This window comes from Hipposideros armiger, unplaced genomic scaffold, assembly GCF_001890085.2.
Source record: "Hipposideros armiger isolate ML-2016 unplaced genomic scaffold, ASM189008v1 scaffold_739, whole genome shotgun sequence".
Lineage (NCBI taxonomy): Eukaryota > Metazoa > Chordata > Mammalia > Chiroptera > Hipposideridae > Hipposideros > Hipposideros armiger.
The window spans coordinates 805619-826394 of record NW_017732089.1 but is presented as its reverse complement, the minus strand read 5'-3'; the positions used below and the strand labels follow the sequence as shown (position 1 = coordinate 826394).

At 52.3% G+C, this 20776-nt stretch overlaps 1 protein-coding gene across 1 annotated transcript; it reads left to right on the top strand.

The window, feature by feature from the left end:
• Positions 1–3984: 3984 nt before the first annotated feature.
• PLEKHG6 (pleckstrin homology and RhoGEF domain containing G6) lies at positions 3985–20591 on the top strand. Its single transcript, XM_019627743.1, has 18 exons — positions 3985–4040; positions 4388–4606; positions 5031–5199; positions 5302–5512; positions 6810–6965; positions 7519–7683; positions 8048–8143; positions 8420–8470; positions 8826–8975; positions 9894–10004; positions 10158–10307; positions 10522–10659; positions 10953–11072; positions 11505–11637; positions 11756–11871; positions 18193–18344; positions 19017–19712; positions 19957–20591. Exons 3-18 carry the CDS (start codon positions 5174–5176, stop codon positions 19964–19966), a joined length of 2481 nt encoding a protein of 826 aa, XP_019483288.1. The 5' UTR covers positions 3985–4040; positions 4388–4606; positions 5031–5173; the 3' UTR covers positions 19967–20591.
• Positions 20592–20776: the final 185 nt, after the last annotated feature.

Here is a 20776-nt window from a genome sequence, read left to right as displayed (position 1 = left end):
TCTTCACACTAGGGCAAAGGGAGCCCTCCTCCCCGCAAGGCAGGCGTCACTAAGCCATCTTAGCGCTTTCTTCTGGGCTCCCCCTTCAATAATCCACAGAATTCTTCTTACCATAATAGTCTAAGGAAACCACTACTAATCCATCAGAATTGACATGGAACGTAAAACTTACATGGCACGTTTGTCCTAAAGGGTCAGAAACCTTTAGCAGGCGCGCCGAAAAAATGCTGAAGCTACAATAATGAACCAGGAATGCCAAAGGGAAGTTATGGAAGAATTCCAGATGTCTGAAAAACAAAGGCAGGGTAGAGAGATGACAGAGTCTACCTAAATGTCGATTCTATCTGATTCTAGCAAGTCAATGCAGCTCAATTCCACAAACGCTGAATGCCAGTCCTGTGCCAGGCCCTGCTAAGGGCTGGTCCCTGCCCTCAAGGCGCTTGGAGTATAGTGAGGGACATGGATATATATGCAAATAGCAACAGTATTGAGCAGAATAAAAGTGGTGCCTTTGAAAGAAACCCAGGCAGCTGAAAACAGGGAGGAAAGTGATCACTCCGGTTGGGGTCTCATCAGGAAAAGTTTCCTGAAGGGAGCAGTCCTTGGGAAGGACCTTGAAAGAGGAGCAAGTGTAGATGGGAGGACAAGGTATCAAGGACATTATGCTAGCTGAGGGGAAGTACTTGAGCATGGACATGGAATTAAGAAAGCTCGACAGATTCAGAGAATGGGGACATGTCCAGGGGTAGAGTAGGGGAGTGGCAGGTTAAAGGCAGGAAGTATAATTGGGGTCATATTGTAAAGGCCTTTGAATGCTAGGAAGAGGATGTCCTCCTAAGGTGACACCCAGGGATCAGCTGCTTGGAGGATGGAATGTCCTCAGGAAGCCTTGGAGAAAGCCTGCCCCTTCCCCTTTTCTTTTTAACAGTGCTCCTCCACATCTTGGTGTCTTTGCTCATGCTGCTCCGTCCTCCAGAAATGCCCTTTCCTCCTGCTCTGCCCAGCAAACCCCTAATCATCCTTAAAGCCCTAGCCCAAAGTTCACCTCGTCTATGAAGGCTTCCTGGCTTCCTTATGTAGTTATTAATCCCTCCTAAGTGCTCCCACAGCTCTTGGTTCATTCCTTATATGTATAATTTAACATGTATCTGTGTTCTGGTCCCCATTTGTCTGTCTCCCCATTAGTCTGTAATCTCCTGGAGATCAGAGACTGTCTCTTATTCTAGAAATAGAACTATTTCTCATACTGGGAATATATATTCTATATACGAGTACTCCTAGTACCTCGCACAGATGAACACTGCCAATAAGTGTGGAAGGAAGCGGGGGGAGAGGACGAACGAAGAAAAGGAAGAGAGGGCATCAGTTCTGGTCTAAGACTGGCAGCTGTGCCAGGGGCCTGGACTCCCGGTTTTATCTGCCTCACATGACCTGGAGCCTCCCAGACTGAGTCCTCAGCTTCCCCTCCTCTACCCCACTCTGGGCCAAGGAGGACACCCCTCCCATCAGCCACCTCTGTTAGCACCTGCTGGCACCTCATTAACCTAGATGACTCAGCTCTGCCCTGAGAAGTATGGAATGGGCTGAGCTCAGGGCTCAAGTGAGTCTCCGTGACCTTCCTGCCTGTGAGGGAAGGGAAAAGAGACTTGGGGCCCCATATGTCAGCCCCAAAAAGGTACCCTCATGATGTATCAGATAGAGGCTTTTGATCCCCAGAGCTCTGATCTTGGACAGACACCTTCTCATCAGCTGTGGGGTTAGCTGGGGGCCTGATGAGAGGTATCTACATTAAGTGAGAAACTGAGGAATGGAGGAAAGGTAGGACTCGAGCTAGAAATGTGAGGAAAGTCTGGGGCCAGCCAGGAAGAAAGGCAAGTATCCAAGTCCCATCTCTGGGCCAAGGGCCAGGTGCTCCCCAGAGCCATCCAGCAGGGGCCAACCCTCCAACCTCCCAACTCTTCAGGTTTCATTCATTCAGCCCTCTCAGTTGTGTTCCCCTCAGCCTGCCACACGTGTCTTCTCTTGACAGCACAGAAAGGGCTAGGGGAAATGGCGGCTGTGAGAGCAACGATGGGACAAGAAGCCAGAATAGGACAATTAGAACAGAGGAGTCCCACCTCCCACCCACAGGGGTGCCCTGCCACACCTCCAGCTTTAGGCTCTGGCATTCCTGGGAACCTCCCCTCCCAGAGAGGCTGAAGACAGGCCCTGGGGCAGTGGCAGGTGGAGACTGGATCCCAGCCTTGAGGGAAGTTAAAGGGTTAACTCTCTCAGTGTCCTCTGGGTCAGTCTAGCAGCTCACCCCGGAGCACAGTGAGTCTAGGCTTGTTGCTGGTGTTCCCTCAATTTCAATTTCCCTCTTATTCCTCCTTCTGGGAGACATTGGGAGGAGAAGCTAGGGGCCCTTGGCACCAGCTCTCTCTGGGGTGTCATTTAATACTGCCAGTAATCACCACCTCCTGGTTTATTATTAGCTCTCTTTCCCTCATAGCTACTCTTGTCATCCCTGGATCTCTCTCTCTCTCTCTCTCTCTCTCTCTCTCTCTCTTTCTCTTTCTCTCTCATGTGAATGGGACAATAAAAGGGCTTCTCTCCACTGCATTTCCTGCCCTAAAACCCTAGGATGCAGGGGCTAAAGGTACAAAGAACTCTTCTGAACCAACGGAGCACTCACATAACAGCAAATTCAGAAAAAAAGCACATGGGAGGCAGATGAAATTAGAAACCATCAAATGATAAAGATTCCTCTCCCAAACAAAATAGGGTCATCAGAGTCAGAGTTTAGGACTAGAACACTTCAGATCATTTATGTGTTTAATACGTCAGACAGGAGAGGAGAGTGGAGACCTTTCCCCTAATGATACAATGAGATTATGCTTTTGAAAGTGTTTTGTAAATTTCAGAATACTTTACAAATGTAAGAAGTTGAATCAGTCCTTGCATAGCTCGTTTGCAGGAGGAAGGGCACTCGGACATGCCCCCACCCCTACTACAGAGTCTTTGGCTTGATGGCTGTAAGATTATAATGACCACACATCCATGGACACTTCCGATGCCCAATATCCAGCACTTCTGTCCAACAATGTGTCATGACTTAGGGATGTGAAAATGTGGTCTTTTCATGTTATGCCCAGCAAGTTTCAGTAACTGCTGTAGGTGCTGGGACAGCCCTTGTGAAACCTGGAGTGTGCCTGTTTGCCATGAAGTATGAGGGTGCCCCCATCTGATGCTCCTGTCCTTTCACCCCAGTCTCAGGTAACTGTGAGAACTGTTACCTCAGGGGCCTGGCATCAGAGGCCATCCCTGGGGCACAGGCAAAGTCCAGCCTTCCACAGATGGCCAGGGCAGGTGAGAGATAAGGGTCACACTTTGGACTCCAAGCCAAAGAGCCCCCTGAGGGCCCGGGAATCCCTGGGTCCATACGCCGTTCTGCAGCCTTCCTGCACCCCTGCCTGGTTAAAGGAGGAAGACGAGGCAGGGGGAGGAGGGGATGGCCGGCCACTCACTGCACCCAGAAAGCAAGGTGATGGCTGTCGCAGATCACCCCCAGCGCGCCCAGCCTTGTGTTTATGCCTCATTACTCTGGCACCTCGCGGGGGGGTCTGGCTGAGATGGGAGTGCGCCGGGGTGGCGCGCGGCTCCAGCTCTTACGCCCGGGCCGGGTGCGTGGTGAGCTCAGGTCCAAAGAAAAGAGGAGAACCAGAGCCGTGCGAAGAGAGCTCGCTCTTCTTGCGGGGTAGGGTGGCGTCTGCGTCCAGAACAGGGGTCCCTTAGTCCCCAAGGCCCCACGGGCGCCCGCACTACGCGGCAGGTCGGGTGCCCGCGGTGAGAGGGCGGTACCTCCGCGCGTCCCCGCCCTTCTCCCGCCACCTTCCATACGCTGCCCTGCGCTGCGCTGCCCGGGTCCTGCGGGCCGCTCGGTCCCAGACCCAGGCGGGGCAGCCGGGCTGGCATCGCTGCGGGAGCCGTCGGCGAGCGAAAGCCCCGCGGGCTGCGGCCGACAACGCGGGCGGCGGGCGCCCGGATACCTGCAGGCACAGGTGAGCAGAGGGGGGCGGGGCGGGGGCCAGTGGGAACGTCACTCAGCTTTATCTAGCGCTTCCCGTTTTGCACTCAGGCATCAGCGCTGTCACGAAAAAAANCGGGGGGCGAGAGACGCAGAGAGGCCAGGTCTAAGCTCAAAAAAAAAAAAAAAACTGTGGACAGGAAGAGAGAGAGACAGGGGGAGACACAGGCCTTGCAGAGAGTACTGAGAGGGGGCCTGGGAGACAATGACCTCTGTCCCCCTGCTTGCAAATCAGAGAAAAAATAAAAGGAGGGCGGATCAGGGGCATCAGGCCCACTTGGAGGGGGACCAGCACCTGCTCAACAGGCCTCTCCTCTCCAGGCCCTGCCCACTCAAAAGGTGTGGGTCCTCTATCCTGGTGGAAGGGGAAGGGATGAAGCCCCACACCTGGCCCCCAGTTCCGTGGAAGTGTCCCCAGAAGCTGGGGAAGCCCAAATGTAGCCCAAGACCAGAGAGACACTGCTTCCATTCTGCTCATCTCTAAGGCCAACCGCCTGATAGCTGTTCCTCCCTCACCTCTTTGTGGCCAGAAGGGTCCAGGTAAGGGGTGGGGAAACTTTTCAGTAAAGGGCCAGAGAGCAAATATTTTAGGCTTTGAAACCTATTCCATCTCTGTCAGAGCTAGCTGGAAAGCAGTCATAGACCAGCGATAAACAGTAAATATAGCTGTGTTCCGATAAAACTTTATTTATGGACACTGAAATATGAATTTTATATAAATTTCATGTGTAATGAGAGAGTATTTTTAAAAAATTTTTTCCAACTATTTAAACATGTAAAAAGCATGCTTAGCTTGCAGGCTGTACAAAAACAGATGGCAGGTCTGGGCAGTCTCATGCCTCCCCCCCCCCATGGCTGTGTGTGGGAAGGGGAGGGAATAACTAGGTGCAAGGGGAATCCCCACATCCCCGCCTGCCTGGGGGCACCCAGGAAGCTGGGACCTGTCTGTCACCCTTGTTCCCAGCTGCTCTTCGGACTACAGCATCATTCAGAGACCAGTGTGGGAGCTTGTGCCCTGAATGTGTGCATATGTGCCAGAGGAGGTATAGCTCCAAGAGGCTTTCTACCCAGCATGTGGGGGCATTCCCCACCCCCACCAAGTCATAGATGAGGCAGCCATGCTCCCCCAACAAGTAATCAAGCCCTTTACCCTTTACCCTCCTTCCCTCACCACCCCTACCACCTTGGTCTCAGGCCTAGTGCTACCCTTTCATTCCTTCATTTTCTCTTTGCAGCCTTAGGGGACCCCTTTCTCCTGGACCTTGGAGCTATGACCCTTCGGAGGTGACCAGGAAAGAAGGGATGAAGGCCTTTGGTCCTCCAGATGAGGGTCCCCTCCGAGGACTCGTAGAGTCCTACAATGAGACTTATAGGGGCCGGCATCGGCATCAGACCTCTGCCCAGAGCACTGCTGACAGTCTCTATCCCCGAGGAAGCCCCATGCTGGTGAGTCCAGGCTGTGCCCCAAAGGTGACCTGGGTGGGGCAGGAGGGAGGACACCCAGGCTTCAAGTCTCTGCCTTTTACAGGATCATGGGCTGTTCTATTCCTATCCCTCACCCTACCTTCTTTCCTGGTTGAGAGAGAGAGGAAGGCAGTGCTGGGCCAGACTCCCAGGACTCCACACCCATCTCAGACAGATGGGACATGCAAGGCAGAGAGCCAGGAGAAGCCAGGCCCTCAGAGGAGGTGCTGTTCAACAGGTCTGAGGCAGGGAGCTGGGGAGCTTCGCTAAGCCTCGGGGCTGGCACTTCCCAGACTCCCACCTCTACTTGGGAGGAGCCTGTGGGCTCCCTCTGAGTCAGGGCTGGGAGAAGAGCAAAGGTTCAGAGTATCCCCACTCTGCAAGTGAGGAGGGGTGGGGGGGGGGGCTCCACCCCAGCTCCACCCTCCTGGCCTGCCTCCAATGCTGACCAAGGAAAGGGGTGTGGAAGCCAGCGGTCTTTCTCTCAGCCTCAAGACTTCCCTCCACCTTGAGAACAGTTCTGCTTCTGGTTAGGGGTATCCCCAGCCCTACTGGAGGAAAATTTTGCCCAGGGAGACTGGGAGGACAGCTGGGAACTCTCCCAGGCTGAGGGAGGAGAGGGAGACTAGGAAGTCTAAGGAGCAAATCAGGCCACAGGCAGATCAAGGAATGTGACCAGGCCTGTCCAGGAGGAGAATTGTGGCCATGGCCTCAACCTCTCACACGGAAGGGCGGCCGCTCCCCACTGGATGGGACACAGGCTGCATGCCTGTAAGGGGGAGCCACACATGTATGTGCTCTCATCCCCACACACAAGGGAGGCTGTTCACAAACCAGGGAAGCTGTGAGGAACCCAGATGTAGTGTGCACCATGAGCTGGGTGTGCAAGCCTGTGATACAGAGGCACACACGTGAGTGGGCAGACATGGGGGGGACAGACACCAGAGCCCAGGCGTGTGCGTACCTGTGCGAGTGCGTACCTGTGCGAGTGCGTACCTGTGTGCCTGCTCTTTAGGAGGCCCCTGCTTCTGCCCCCAGGCCCACTCAGGGAGCCAGCTTGGCATGTCCCTGCCCAACTCACTTGGCCGCTGTGGCAGCAGCCACTGTGACTCAGGGCAGGAGCGGCTCACACCAAACTGGTTTGAGGGAAGGAATGAGTCAGCTCGACTTGCAGGGGTGTGGGATGCCATCTGGGGTGAAGCCTGGCCCCTAATACCTCCCTAGGACTTTTGGGGGGAGGGAGGCACCCCCCACAGAACTTCCCCTGCTCCTTCCCCAGGACGCCAGTCGTCTACGCCTCCAGGTCTATATCCCCTTTGCCAAGGGTTCTGGCCAGACCCGAGGCCTGTCTCCCACACGGCTTCGAGAACCAGAGCCTGAGAAGAGGCATGGAGTCTATTTGGGGGCTGCCCCACCTCACTCCCCCAAACTAAAGGTAAGAAGAGGCTCCTCTCCTCCACCCCCATGCTCACGGCCTGAGCTGTGATGTCCTCCATAGAGGATCAGAGCTGAGAGTACAGGCAACCCCTCCAAGAAGCCGGATTCAGCTCTGTCTGGAGGTCCTCTTGGGAATACATCCCTAAGTCTTGCTGCCTCATAAATGTGCACATTATGGACAAATGTCGAAATGCTGCCTGAGACCACTGACTGGTTCCCTAAATCCTGTTCTGGTCTCCACCTGAAGGTCCCTCTGAAGGGCTCTGTCTCAGAAGATCCCTGGAAAGCACCTTTCTGGTCGGGGAGCCCATGTCAGACCCTACTGTCCAGGGACCTTTCTGCAGACCAAAGTGCCTACCCGTCCACATTCCAGCAATGCCTTTTCCCGTGTAATCCCCTGTCACCCAGGCTTTCGTGTCCAGGCTTTCGTGTCAGTGCTCCCCCCACCCCCACCCTCCCACACACACAAACACGCACACAACCCTCCCTGAACCAATTGGGCTTGGTGCCCAGGCTGTGGCCAGGACTGATCTCGTTCTCAGTTCCACCAGGAAGTCACCAAGGCCCACGAGCTGGAGAAGAGGCTGCATACATTCAGCATGTTTGGGATGCCCCGCCTGCCCCCTGAGGATCGGCAGCGCTGGGAAATAGGAAAAGGCAGCGACAGTGGCCTGACCATTGAGAAGTCCTGGAAGGAGCTGGTGCCTGGGCACAAGGTGGGCCTGTAACACCGTGTCTGTCCCCAGGGGTTTACAGACTCACATACATACCTCACCTCTGCTTCTTCCCAAGGAAAAGGCCTCAGGAAGTAGAGTCAAGTGGGGAAAGTGTTTGGAAACATCTTGCTCTAGGTTCAAATCCCAACTCCATCACTTACTAGTGAGACCTTGGTCAAGACAGCAAACCTCTCTGAGCCTCAGCCACCTCATCTGTAAAGTGGGGGTAACACCACCTACACACTGGCAGATTGATTTGGGGATTAAAAGGTCATCTATGAAGTAGATCCAGTAGCATTTAACATATGGTAGCCACTGTTCTTGTCATCGCTCCCCAACTGAAGCAGCCCTACCCCACTCCCAGGAGATGAGCCGGGAGCTTTGCCACCAACAGGAAGCACTGTGGGAGCTACTGACCACCGAGCTTATCTACATACGAAAGCTGAAGATCATGACTGATGTGAGCCGCCCTCAGCCCCAGCCCTGGCCCCATCCTCAGCCATATTGTCATCTCACTTGTATTTCCCCCAATCCTCCCATATCAAAAAGGGGAAGAGTTGCTGGGAGAGGGAGGGACAGCATACCAAGAGATCCCCCTGATTTGAGACCTTCCCAGGATCTTGGGAGAGAGGGTAGTAGTACTAAAGTTGGGGAGTGGGGCTGCATTGAAGGGCTAGGCTGGGGTCCCGACAGGACAAGGTCAAGTGCTGAGACCCTCATCTCTCCTTGCATCTAGCTCCTAGCCGCGGGTTTGCTGAACTTGCAGCGAGTGGGGCTACTGACAGAAGTGAGTGGAAGCTCAGGAGGGGAGCCTGGTACATCCCAAACTCTGAGTCCAGGGAGTGTGTGTGTGTGTGTGTGTGTGTGTGTGTGTGTGTGTGTGTGTGTGTTGGGTGGGGTGGGGGTGGGGGTAGTTTTGGATGTGTTTATCACAGACAACCCTCCAGGCTGCCCAGTCTGAATTTCCACTGCCCCATTTTCTAGGACACCCCCTGCCCCTCTACTCTCCTTCTTGCTCTAGACCACAGGTTCTACTCCACCCCCGTCCACCCCTGCCATCCAAACTTAGCCGTCCTCTCTGTCCATGACCAATGCTGCCTGACAGTGACCTGCCAAGACATACTACTAAGTTCTCCCTCCAGGTGTCAGCTGAAACCCTGTTTGGAAATGTCCCCAGCCTGATTCGAACTCACCAGAGCTTTTGGGAAGAGGTGCTGGGGCCTGCCCTGGGGGAGACTCGGGCCTCAGGACAACCTCTGGACCCTGTCAGCCTGCAAGATGGCTTTCTGGCGGTGAGGCATGGCAAAGGGCAAATGAGGCGGGACTAGGAAAGCCCAGAGGGGTCGTGTGTGCAGGGTGTGCCTATGCAACTAGAATCCTTCTATGACTTGAGGGGCTCCAAGGACATAGCCTATACCCCAATATATCACATCACCTCCTGCCCTTCACTCCACAAGTATGACCTCTGTCCCAAAGGCTTTTTGGGCTTCTGGAGACCTTTATGACAAAAATGCAGCTGTCTCAGGGAAAGGTTGCACCTAAGCTCTTATCAGCTATAAAATCTTACTTCTTGGACAGACATCCATTGACAAATAGCTGGGAGCAAGAATGGGGCCTGTGTGAGGAAGCCAAGGGGACTGAGAAAGGAGATATAAAGGCCACAGGGGCACCTGGAGCAAGGAAAAGCGAGACAAGAGAAAGCGAGAGGCCCAGAATCAGAATTTCTTCCCCGGTGTGATCCAGCCAGGAAGATGTGGGCCTTGTAGAGTTGGAATGGGGTAGAGAGGTGGTGAGACAGTCTCCCGGGAGCCTTCGGTGAGCCCTTTCCATAGGACAGGGCTCCTGAGCAAGCCTCAGGTCACCACCCCTCTGCCCGGTGAAATGGAACCTGCAGTGTCCTAAAAAACGTTCCAGCTGAATTATTGATGGAAGGAGTAAGTTCAGAACAGCAGGGCACAGCAGGGGCTGTGGACAGGAGCTCAGAGAGCAGCAGTGGGTGGACCTCTCAGCCTCAACTCCTCCTTGGAATCCAGACAGAGTGGCTGGCCATCATGGGAGGTAGGGTTAGCCAGCAGCTGGACTAAGGGTCTATGAGAGGCTATCTCCACCCTCCCACCCCACCCCCACTCCCCGTGTTCTGTAGCTGAAGCTTGTATCTCATGACCATCTTCCCCTGCCTGTTCTCCGCACCCCCATATCTGTCCCTCCAGATCAGCCAGCGGTTCCAGCCCTATGTCCAGTATTGCCTGAGAGTGAAGCAGACCATGGCTTACGCCCGGGAGCAGCAAGACAATAACCCTCTCTTCCGTACCTTCGTGCAGGTGGGAGAAAGGGTGCTGGAGAAGGGGGAGGGGCAGACCCTAGACAACTAGGTCCCTCGCTATCTCTAGCTGAGCCCAAGGCTGAGTCTATCACTAGGGTGGGACAGGAGGGAGCTTGCAGGCTGCTCACCCCATGTCCACCTTCCCTGGCAGTGGTGTGAGAAACACAAGCGCTCGGGGAGGCAGATGCTGGGTGACTTACTCATCAAGCCGCAGCAGCGCATCACCAAGTACCCACTGCTGCTGCAGGCTGTGCGCAAGAGGAGCACTGAGACACGAGCCCACAAGGCCTTGAGCTCCATGGTAGGTGGCCTGGCAGGGCCAGTACCCTTGGGATTGGGGGCTGGTGTCTGGGAATTGCTCTCCAGACCTCTTGAGGGTGTCCTCTCATGTGTACATGACAGTGTGGCACTGACTGGCCGGCCTGTGTTGGAACACTGTGGTTGTCATTGATTGGATGGGATGTCCAGCGTGTGGAGCTGAGATGCTCCTCCTTCCACACCCTGTCCTCACCTAGATTGCAGCTGTGGAGTCATTCCTACAACACATCAATAAGCAGGTCCGCCAGGGTGAAGATCAGGAGAGCTTGGTGGCTGCAGCCCAGCGCATTGGGCCCTACGAGGTGCTGGAGCCATCCAGCGAGGAGATGGAGAAGGTGAGAGAAGAAAGCGGGCTCAGAAAAGGCAAGGTCCCCGGGGAAATGAATGAAGCAGAGGCCTGGCGGGGAGGGGCAGCGGTGCCACAGCAGGGTGTGCCCATTATTCCCTCCCAGTGGTAAGGGTCCTGGGGGCAGAGGTCAAAAGAGTAGAAAGGGGCCCTGAAACACTTCCTCTCCCTCCAAGGGGAGGACGGATAGAGATGGTGCCAGTGACAGAACAAAGAATGCGGCTGGGAGGTAGACACAAGGCCTACCCAGTCCCCTGACCCTCTCCTCTCTTTGTCCCTCAGAACCTGAGTCCATTCTCCAGCCTGGACCTGATGTCCCCCATGCTGGGGGTTGCTCCTGAGCACACCAGGCAGCTGCTGCTGGAGGGATCTGTGCGAGTGAAAGAGGGCCGAGAAGGGAAGGTGAGGGAGCTGTGGGCTTTTCTGGAGATGAGAGATGGATTGAAGAGAAGGGAGAGATGATGGGAGACAGGATAAGTCAGAAAAGCTGGAAATGAGACAAAGGGGTGTGTGTGTGTGTGTGTGTGTGTGTGTGTGTGTGTGTGTGTGTGTGTGTGTGTGTGTGTGATGTCTCTGTGTGTTTTGTGACGAGGACACGGTTCTGGCTAAGCTCTGATTGTTTGTATGACCCTGGGTCAGACGCTTTCCCTGCTTATAAAGTGAGGGAAGGGACCAAGCTGACGCTGCTTCTAGCTCTAGCATTCCACAGCTCTGCACTTGTCCCTGTGCACATGTGCACCCACATGTGCACACCCACACATGAGCCCACATTCCTGTCCCACCATTCCCCCTGCTCCAGCTGACCCTGCCTCTTTCTCCTCTGCACACCTCCAGCTGGACGCGTACCTGTTCCTCTTCACTGACGTGCTCCTGGTGACAAAGCCCCAACGCAAGACGGACAAAGCCAAGGTTATCCGCCCCCCCTTCATGCTGGAGAAGATTGTGTGCCGATCACTTCGAGACCCTAGTATGTCTTTTCTACAGGGATCTTTTCCTTCTCCTTTCCTCTTGACAAGGGGAAAGAGGATTTGGGATGGGGTTCAGACAAGGTCTGGCCCTTGAAGCAGACCTTCTCCTCCCCCCAGGCAGCTTCCTGGTGATCTACCTCACTGAATTCCAGTGCGTCTCCAGTGCTCTCATTGTGCACTGTCCCACTGCGACAGACTGTACCCGGTGGCTGGAGAAGACCCATAAGGCCCAGGTATGTGAGAGCCAGGCAGGGGGAGGGATGGCAGGGGTCCCTGGAGCTCAGAAAACGGGGGACAGAGGAGAGGAGGAGGAAAGACAGGCTGGAGTGAATGCAGGTTGCCTTCAGGAGGGAGACGCAGCCTGATCATCCCTAAGAGCAAGGACGAGCCTTGAGCCAGCTGCTGTGCCAGTCACTGGGAGAACCCAAGACGGCATCCCCTAAAGGCTTCTACACCCTGAAGCAATTCACTTCTGAACTTCATCCTCCATTCGACAGATATTAATGGGGCCCTTGCTGGTTGCAGGCACTAGCTAGGTGCTGGAGAATCAGAAAGGAGTAAAATACCGTTCCTATTCTCAAGAAATGTGCACTGCAGCCTAGCTAGTAGCTAGACAAGTTATTGTATGAATATAGAAACATGTCTGTGGAATGGAACTGGGACCGGGAGGGAGTAAATTTGTTTTGTCTGGCGGGCTGGCTGGGAAAGAGACAATGCAGAGGGAGGGTATGCTGAGAAGCCTTCAAAGAGGAGCTCTTGTCTGAGCAGTTTCAAAGAATGTCTAGGAGTACATCAGGGTGACAAGGGTGGGAGGGCAACGTATTTCAAATGGAGAAGCAGAATGTGCAAGGGTCGGAGACAGGAAACCGTTGTGTGTGTTGAGAGAAGACCGGCCTAGTTCATTATCACTAGGACATAAAGCACAGGGTAGTCATGGTGACAGAGAGGCTGGGAGGCAGGCACCACCAGCATGCCCATCTCTGGATGCCACGTAAGGCACTTGAACTTTGTCCTTCAGATGACAGGACAGCAAAGGTGTTAAGCAGAGGAGTGAGTGGGCAGATTTCTGTGATTAAACCTAAAGGAGTTTAGAAGAGAGAGCCAAACGGAGCTGTATTGTCACCACAAACTGGGTGGCTTAAGGCAACAGAAACGTATTCTCTCCCAGCTCTGGAGGCCAGAATTTAGAAATCAAGGTGTCAGCAGGGCCACGCTTCCTTACCAAGACTCCAGGAGAGAATCCTCCCTTGCCTCTTCCAGCTCCCAGGTGTTCCTCGGCTTGTGGCACAGGACTCCGCTCCCTCTCTACCTGTCTTCTCACAGTCATCCTCTCTGTCTCTGTGTCCAGATCTACCTCTCCTGTCTCTTATAAAGACACCAATCATTAGATTTAGAACCCACCCTAAATCCAAAATCATCTCATCTTGAGATCCTTAATTTAGGATCTTTGCACCCTTTTTCCAAATAAGATCACATTCACAGGTCCTGGGAGTTAGGACCTAGACATAGCTTTCTGGGGCCACTGTTAAACCCACTGCAGAAGAATGACCAAAGAAGAATGAGGATTTAAGTTGGACTTCTAAGGACTGGAAAGACCATGAGTAGTAAAATCCAGGGAGCACTTGGGCTGGATTTGTTCTGGGACCATGTCGGTCTGAGTTTGGAACAAAAGGTTTATGTGAGCTAGTGATGAGAAGCCAGGTCCTACAGGTCCCCAAGAGCTGCAGAAGAGACTGAACTGAATTGGGTTGAAAGAGATCCTTGACCAAGGGAATGCAATGGTGAAATCAGTGTTTTGTCTTGAATTGTCAGGTAACAATGATAGGTGGTCTAGGGGAAGGGAAGATTGATGGGTGACAGGAGATTGATGGGTGTGAAACATTGAGGTTTAGTGCCTTGGCATTAGGGACATGTTGCAAAAAAAAGGAAGGAGGGAGGGAGTGAGGGAAGAACGGAAGGAAGGTTGGGAGCTGGGGAGAGAAAGAAAAAAGGAAAGGAAGAAGGACCAAGCAAAGGAAGAGACAGGTGAGCCTTAGGGAGACTGGTTAAAAGCCTACACTAAATGCATGAAAATCTAGGCTCAGATACCAGTCCTGCCTCTTACTTCCTGGGTGATCTTGGTGAGTTATGTGGCTTCCCGAGCTTCCATTTCTTCACCTGCAAGTGGATATAAATAGTAATAGTCCTTGCCTCATAGGGAAGATTCAAAGATTATTCAGATTAAGCACACAGCATAGTGCCAGCTCTATGTAAACGCTCTGTGTCAGGTCCAGATGAACAAAGGATGATTTGTTTCCTGAGGGTCCCGTTTGAAAGATTGATTTGGCAGTGGTGCCCCTGACAGAAACGAAATCATTAGAAAGGAAAACCTGTTTGTTTAGTTGTTGTTTCCTGGGACGGATTATTTCCTAAGGTAGCAATATTTAGTTTTCAACAGAAGTACTTTGGAAATGCATCAGTGATCGAGATAGCCAAGCGGAGATGTGAATACACAGACCCTGGAGCTTATGGGGCTTATGGAAATATGGAAACAGACTCTGGAGTCCCGTTGAAAAATGAGGATGAACTATAGAAGTTGTTAAGAGAGTAGATCTTAAAAGCTCTTATCACAGGAAAAAAATTTTTGTAACAATGTATGGTGACGGATGTTAACTAGATTTATTATGGTGATTTTCATAATATATGCATATATTGAGTCATTACCTTATATACCTGAAACTAATATCATGTTATATGTCAATTATACCTCTATTTTTAAAAAGAAAAAAAGGAAAAAGCATTTTGAACGAGGAAAGAAATCTTAGTGTAGACTATTTCTAAAGAATGCAACTACATTATTTTTAGTTTAAATCAAATTAGTGGTTCGCATAGGGCTTGCCCTAATGAATAGGTAATGATTTGTCATTAGCACCTTAGGCAATTAGGGCTTCTGAAACTTTTAAGAATGTGTGAAAATAGTGTTGTTCTTTAAATAATTTTAAGCATTCTTCCCACAGTCTCATCTCATATAACATGGAGAGCTCATTTGAGAAAAGGATAACCAGAGCTTAGTTTCTGTCTAAATACTGTATTAAAAATTCTGAATTAGGAGAGTAAAAAACAAATATAAGGTTTTTGCCTTTAAAAAATGAAGAATGAAAATAAGGATGAAAGACTAAACCTCAAGATCATTTGTCCTCCAGCCCTGTGGGGCTGCCACTTCCTTGAATACCTAAACAGGATGGTGACAGTCCCCAGGAAGCAAGAAGGGGACAAGGGTAGGGGGTGGGGGTGAGTTTTGTGGTGAGAGTAGTCTCCCATCTTCAGCTCCGCTCATAGTCCCCTCTCTCTACGTGGCAGAGACCTCTCTACACCACTCTCCCCAGCCCACAGTGTCCACAAGGCCAAACTGGCTGGCAGCTGACACCACTCGAGTGGTTAGCTGAGTTGTACTGAAGGCTGGGTAAGAGGGGAGCAAGAAACAAAACTGGAAACAAGCTCTATCTTCCCCAGGACAGCAGTGGGGAGCCCTTACTGGCAGGCAGCCTCTTATCATTACCATGTCCACCATCAGAACTTTCTCCTTTTCCTTTTGTTCCCAGTCCCAGGACGACATCCCTCCTCCCACCTCCTTTTAGGACCCCCAGGGGACTACTAAAAATTGCTGGTATTTTATTATGCAAATAGCTTAGCCCACCCACACACATCCCTACCCACACCCCCCAACACACACCCCTAGACTCCCTCCTGGCTAATAGAAGAAAGGAGGTTGCTCCTGATACCTAACCAAGCAGTGCACAGGCTCTCAGCCTCCCCTGGCAAAACAAAGAATTAAAGCTTTGAAGTTAATTTGTCCCGCTATTATTATCTCACACCAAATTCTTTGGGAATCCTGCTCTGTATCACCATTAGTCTTTGGAAACGGAAGAGGGCAGTAGAATATCTATCTACCGGGCCTTGAAGAGAGCAACCCCCCAGGAGTCAGACGATTTTTTTCTCCCCCTTACAGAAATGTAGATGCAGATTCGTTCCTAGCGGGTCTACCCGGGGTGGCTTAAGCTTTTATTGAAAAGGATCTTCTCAAGGGAAGAGAGAGCAAATCTTAGGAAACGCCCATATTTAGAGGCTGGTAAACGGAAAGGACACCAGTGATGGGAACAGAAAGAGCGGTCAGAGACGAAGGCTGAGAAATGAAAGGAGGGGAGGAGCCAGTCCAGCTGTCCTCATCTGTGTTCTTGCCAGCATTACTTCATGTCTCTAAACCCAGTCCCCATCTGGGGAATTGCAGTGATAACGAGAACTGCCATGCACATAGATGGGAGGATTATGTTTGTAAATTGCTTGGCCTGAGGCCCAGCACTTAATGGGAGCTCCGTAAATGCTTGTTATTGTCATCATGAGAAGGGTGGTCAGTGGTGCCTGTGCGGGCCTGATGCTGACTGGGGAAATGCCTCAGCATGTGGGGACTTTGGAAGGAGAGCCAGTGAACCTGGGAGCCGCCCCAGAGGCAGCAAGAGAGGTTTCCTCTCAAGGCTTCAGATCTCCACCAGGGCAAAGGAGGAAGAGTCGTGCTAAGGGAGCCCTCCCTTCCTTTCCTCCATCTTTGTGGGGGTGTCACTTTCTGGCTCAGGCACCAATTTCCTCTTCCTTTCCCACCCTGCCCAACTTGTCTCTCCTCTTGCCGAAACTGAGAAAATGCTCCCAGGGTTGCTGGAGAGGCTTTGAGGTGGCTGGAAGCACTACAAACAGCCCAACCCTAAGCCCTGGTGCCTGAGGTCCCCACCTCCCAGCTTCTTCCAGGGCCAAGGGCAAGTTTAATAGAGATGCTGGTATTGGATGTTCCTTACACACACACACACACACACACACACACACACACACACACACACACACACACACACAGAGTCCTAGTTCTTTTCTTCCACAAACCATCCGTATCCTGGACATTCCAAACACAAAATTGAACTTGGGTCATGTGGGGCAAAAGGACCCTGCATCCGACTGGACAGGCAGGCTGCCCCAGCCCCGCCCCAGGCCCCAAGACTGACCCCTCCCACACTCCACACAACTGGGAGATGAGGTTCCGGGACAAGGAGAGGTCACAGGCCCTGGTCTGGTGTGCTGGTTTCCTGCCCCCAGGCATCATCGTCCCTTGCTCTGGCCAACAGACCAAGTCTTAGGAGACTGCTAAGAGTCCTTGCAATGCTTTGTGCCTCATGAGATCGAGTGACTGTAGAACCAGAGCAAGGAGAATTGGAAATAGAAGCCTGTGTCATTGATGTCATTTCTCTCTCCTTGTTTACCATTTCTCTAACATGTCTCTTGTGTTGACCTGACTACTCTCTGTGTTTCTGAAGAAGCTTTTAGGGAGGTCCAGGTGCCCAAGGATTGCTGGTTCATATACCTCAAGCAGGGAGATATTCAAAATATTTAACAACCAATATGGCATAGGCATCAACCAATCAAGAGTGGAGCATTGGTGACGGTGGTGGGGTGTCCCAGAGGTCCCCTGCTGTGCCAGTTGCTATCCCTCCAGCTGCTGGGTCTTGGGAGGCAGGGTAGTCCTGGGGAACTGAGGCGGGAAGCTCAGACAGCAGCCCTTTGCTTACCAGCATGAAAGTACTTCAATATTTTAAGGACAATTCGGCCATCCAGTGAGCACTGGTATCAGTGCTGTCCACAGCAGCCACCATCCCTCATTTGCGAAGACTCTGCCTTCAGCCTCTCAGTGGTTGTGCTGGCTTCCCTTCCCCTCCTCCTCCCCCAGTAAGTGTTATCCTCTAGTAACTCTATACCCTTTCAGACTGCCCTTGAAAACAATGCAGTTACTGCTTTAGGACTCACAGGGAAAGACCCAGTCCCAGTTCTGCCTCCCCCTACCTGTGTGACCTTGAGCAAGTCCTTTCATCTCTTGAGGTTTTTTTCTCATCTGTAAAATGGGCTAATATCCATGGTTTCCACCCTGCCGGGTGACGGTGTACATGTGGAGGTGCACTATAAACCACTTCCTGAATCACTATTTTATTCTGATGTCACCTGTAGGTAAATGTTGAGGGGGGAAGACAGAAAATGTAATGTATCCTCTCTCCAACCCTCATCGAACAGTCTGGCTTTCATCTCTGAAAGACAGCAGAGTCCTCAGCCCAGGACAAAGCCTGTCCCTGCCCACCCTGGTAGCAGGAGGAAGATTAGCCTGCTGGGCCCAGCACTTATACCATCATCACCACCAATCAGGGAGGGCTTCTTGAAGGAGGCAACAGCCTGAATAGAGAGTTTGCCAGGGGGCAGGAGAAACAGGAAGGTAGGAAAAGGGGTCTTATGCTCAGCCCACCCACCCCCAGGACCAGCTCAAGGGTTCCAATGCTGGTTCTGTCTCACTTTCTTACTGCATGACCTTAGCAGTTACAAACCCCAGAGTCTCCATGTCTCAGCAGTAATGTAGGAATAAAAAAATATCTGCCTCATGGGGTTGTTGTGAAGAGTAAAGATCATTTATGTAAGGCTCGTAACTCAGTGCCTGGCATACATCAAGTGCTCAATAATTGAGGGTCTTAATGAAAGTATCCCCACCCCAGGTCGCTCTGCAAAAGCTGAAGGAAGAGGAGTACGTCCAACAGAAGAGGAAGCTGCTGGCCCTCTACAGGGACCAGGATCAGAACCGGGAGTCCCAGGGCACCAGGCCCTCCACACCTTCCCAGGAGGGCTCTCAGAGCAGCACAGAGGGGAGGTAAGACCCATAGGGACCACAAGCTCTCCCATAGTAAGGGGGCTGCAGACAGGGAGGGAGAGAACCCACAAGGCTGAGTAATGGCACGACAGCGTCCAGGGAAATTGGGAATAGACTGACGAACTCAGACTACAGGTTGGCACCAGCTGTGCCAAAGTCCTCCTGGGACAGTTTAGGGGATTAGCCAGCCTAGGATTGGCACAGGCTGAAGGAAATGGACACAAGAGGCATTAACTCCCTGAAAGGAGCAGGCTCCCCAAGCTAGGGTTGGAGAGTGAAGGCCAGCATTGGTTTGCAGAATGTCGGGGCTGCAGGGACCAGTCCAAATCCCCAGAGAGCATGACAGGTTCATCCTGAATAACACAGCTGTTCAGCAGCATGGTTAAGGAGAAAAAAAAGATCCATCACTGGGGGTCAGCTCATGGGAGTTCAGGAACCCCACAGAAAAGACCTGAGTACCTACTTGATAAAGGTCCTGGAACAAGTGCTATGGTTCAAGTGTCTTAGAGGAGTTTACAGTCCAACCAGACATGAGAAAAACAGTGCAATATAAAGGTGATACTGAAATAAGTTTGGAGGGGCCATTTCTGAATGGAGTGATCTAGGGACACTTCTTGGACTTGAACTTGAACCCTTAGCATCTGACTCTGACCATTCACTGTATATTTGTAGGACTCCTGAGTTGTCCACCATTATCCCCCATCTGGTGGTAACAGAAGACACAGATGAAGATGCTCCCTTGGTACCAGATGATACTTCAGACTCTGGCTATGGCACTCTGATCCCAGTCTCCCCCAAGGGGTCCCACTCCCCACGGAGACTTCTACGCCCATGGGCCCTTCGACAGGACCCCCACTTCACCTTCTCCACCCTGGACCTTCGAGATGTTACTTTGCGCCACCAGCCTCCTGGCCCTCAAGCTCCCCATCGCCGAAGTGCCCCTGACCTGCCAGGGGAAACTATACAAAGAGGAGGCAGTCTTCCCAGGGGAGAGCCACCTGCCTGGTCTGAGGAAGAAGATGGGACCTCAATGGGAGGGAACGTGGTAGTGGAAACCTTGCATAGGGCCCAACTTCGGGTGCAGTTCCCCCACTTCCTTACCCATGCTGACTCTGCTGGGGAAAGCTCTCGGGCATCCTCAGAAGAAGAGGAAGAGAGACCCCTCTTCCTGAGACCCCGTCGCACCCCCTCTCCCCGCCCCCTCGGGACTGAGGACAAGCTCAGAGAGATCCGGGAAGAGCTGGCCAGCCAAAGGATTGAGGACATCCCTGAGCCTGGGGACAGCAGGCCTCGGAAGCTGACTTGGGTCCAACTGCAAAGGATGCGTGGGCCCCAAATTATACAGCTGGACACCCCCCTGTCCACATCGTAAGTGCCGAAGGGAAAGGTGGCATGGGAGGGAGCAGCGGGGAAGGCCAGTATGCAGCGTGTGTGTGTGTGTGTGTGTGTGTGTGTGTGTCAGGGGTCAGAGTAGGAGGTCTGTGGGGAACAAGTCAGTATAGGAGGGCAGTACCAGAGCAGGGGCCATGGCAGGGAAGGGCCCTTAGCCTCACTGTCCACCCCCACCCACCCCCATCTGCTTTTACCTAATACCAACCTCCTTTCTTTTCAGAGAAGCCTGAGGAACACTCAGAACTTTTGGCATTGCTCCCTGAGGAAATCTCTCCCAAGAGTGCTGGTCACCACCCCCACCCCCCGGACTCTACCTCAAGGCTCACGCCCCCCACTAAGAAGCCTGGCCCAAGCACCCTGTGCTTCCTGCTCTGAAAACTCTGGGGATCAAGAGCTGTACATTTATGTACCATAGACACCTGAGCCCCACATAAAGTTGTGCATAAAAATGACCGTCCAGTTAGTGCTAGATGAGGCTGAGAAGAACCTGGGGGTGGGGGTGAGTAACAGAATGAGCACAGGCTACTCCTGTCATTTGGCTTCATGGTGACGGGGTACCTGGCCCTAGCTCAGGGTTTTCCCATCCACCCATCAGGATCCAGATCTCTGCCCCAGGCTTCCACCCACCACTCAAAGACCACTCTTTCCAGAAGCAGAGCTTTAATTTCCCAGTTTTAGTGTATTTACAAAAGTCCACAGCTCCAGCTGGAGGCCCCATTGTTCTGTGCTATCTCTGCCTTGGGACAGTTCAGCTTACTCTGTGCTTATCCAGGCAGGGGACAAAGGGGTGCCAAGTTTCTATTAGTGTAACATAATTGATACAAAGATTGCTTATCAACTGTAAAAAAAAAAATAGGCTCAGGGACCAACCAGGGTCCTCTAAACAGCCTTGTTGGATCCTCCAGGCCCAAAGTAGGCAATGAGGCATGGCGCCTATGATCTCCACAAATACCCTCTTGGGATCCTGGTACACTCAGCCTCTCTCACAACCACACACACCACATCTATCTATCTATAATCTATCTATCTATATCTTCTCT